Source organism: Nansenia antarctica (assembly GCF_963989245.1).
Source record: "Nansenia antarctica genome assembly, chromosome: 5".
Taxonomy (NCBI): Eukaryota; Metazoa; Chordata; class Actinopteri; order Argentiniformes; family Microstomatidae; genus Nansenia; species Nansenia antarctica.
Window position 1 is genome coordinate 2,040,064 of NC_137690.1, and position 361 is coordinate 2,040,424.

At 48.2% G+C, this 361-nt stretch overlaps 1 protein-coding gene across 1 annotated transcript in view; it reads left to right on the forward strand.

Moving 5' to 3' along the window:
- Positions 1-153, forward strand: part of LOC308158588 (bile salt-activated lipase-like) — a 14,231-nt gene extending 14,078 nt beyond the window's left edge. The window contains exon 11 of the mRNA XM_080532235.1: positions 1-153. This exon is cut by the window's left edge and continues 179 nt beyond it. Within this exon, the coding sequence (XP_080388361.1) occupies positions 1-8 (8 nt within the window). The 3' untranslated portion in view covers positions 9-153.
- Positions 154-361: the final 208 nt, after the last annotated feature.

Consider the following 361-nt stretch of genomic DNA (forward strand, 5'->3'; position numbering starts at 1 on the left):
AGGAGTAGACACCTCCACTTCCACCACCTCCACCTCCACCCAGGAGTAAACACCTCCTCCACCACCTCCACCTCCACCTCTACCTCCACCTCCTCCACCACCTCCACCTTCACCTCCACCACCTCCACCTTCACCTCCACCTCCTCCACCACCTCCACCTCCACCTCTATCTCCACCACCTCCACCTCCACCTCTACCTCCGAAACACCGAAACGGAGCTTCAGTTATATTAATTCATGTTGATCGTTGATTTTTTAAAATAATTTTTGCATTTGTATGTTTTCCACGGCAAGTCTGTGATCAATCACATCATTGAAATGTTGTTAAATAACTAACTAATAAACTAGGAGCTGCAGAGAAC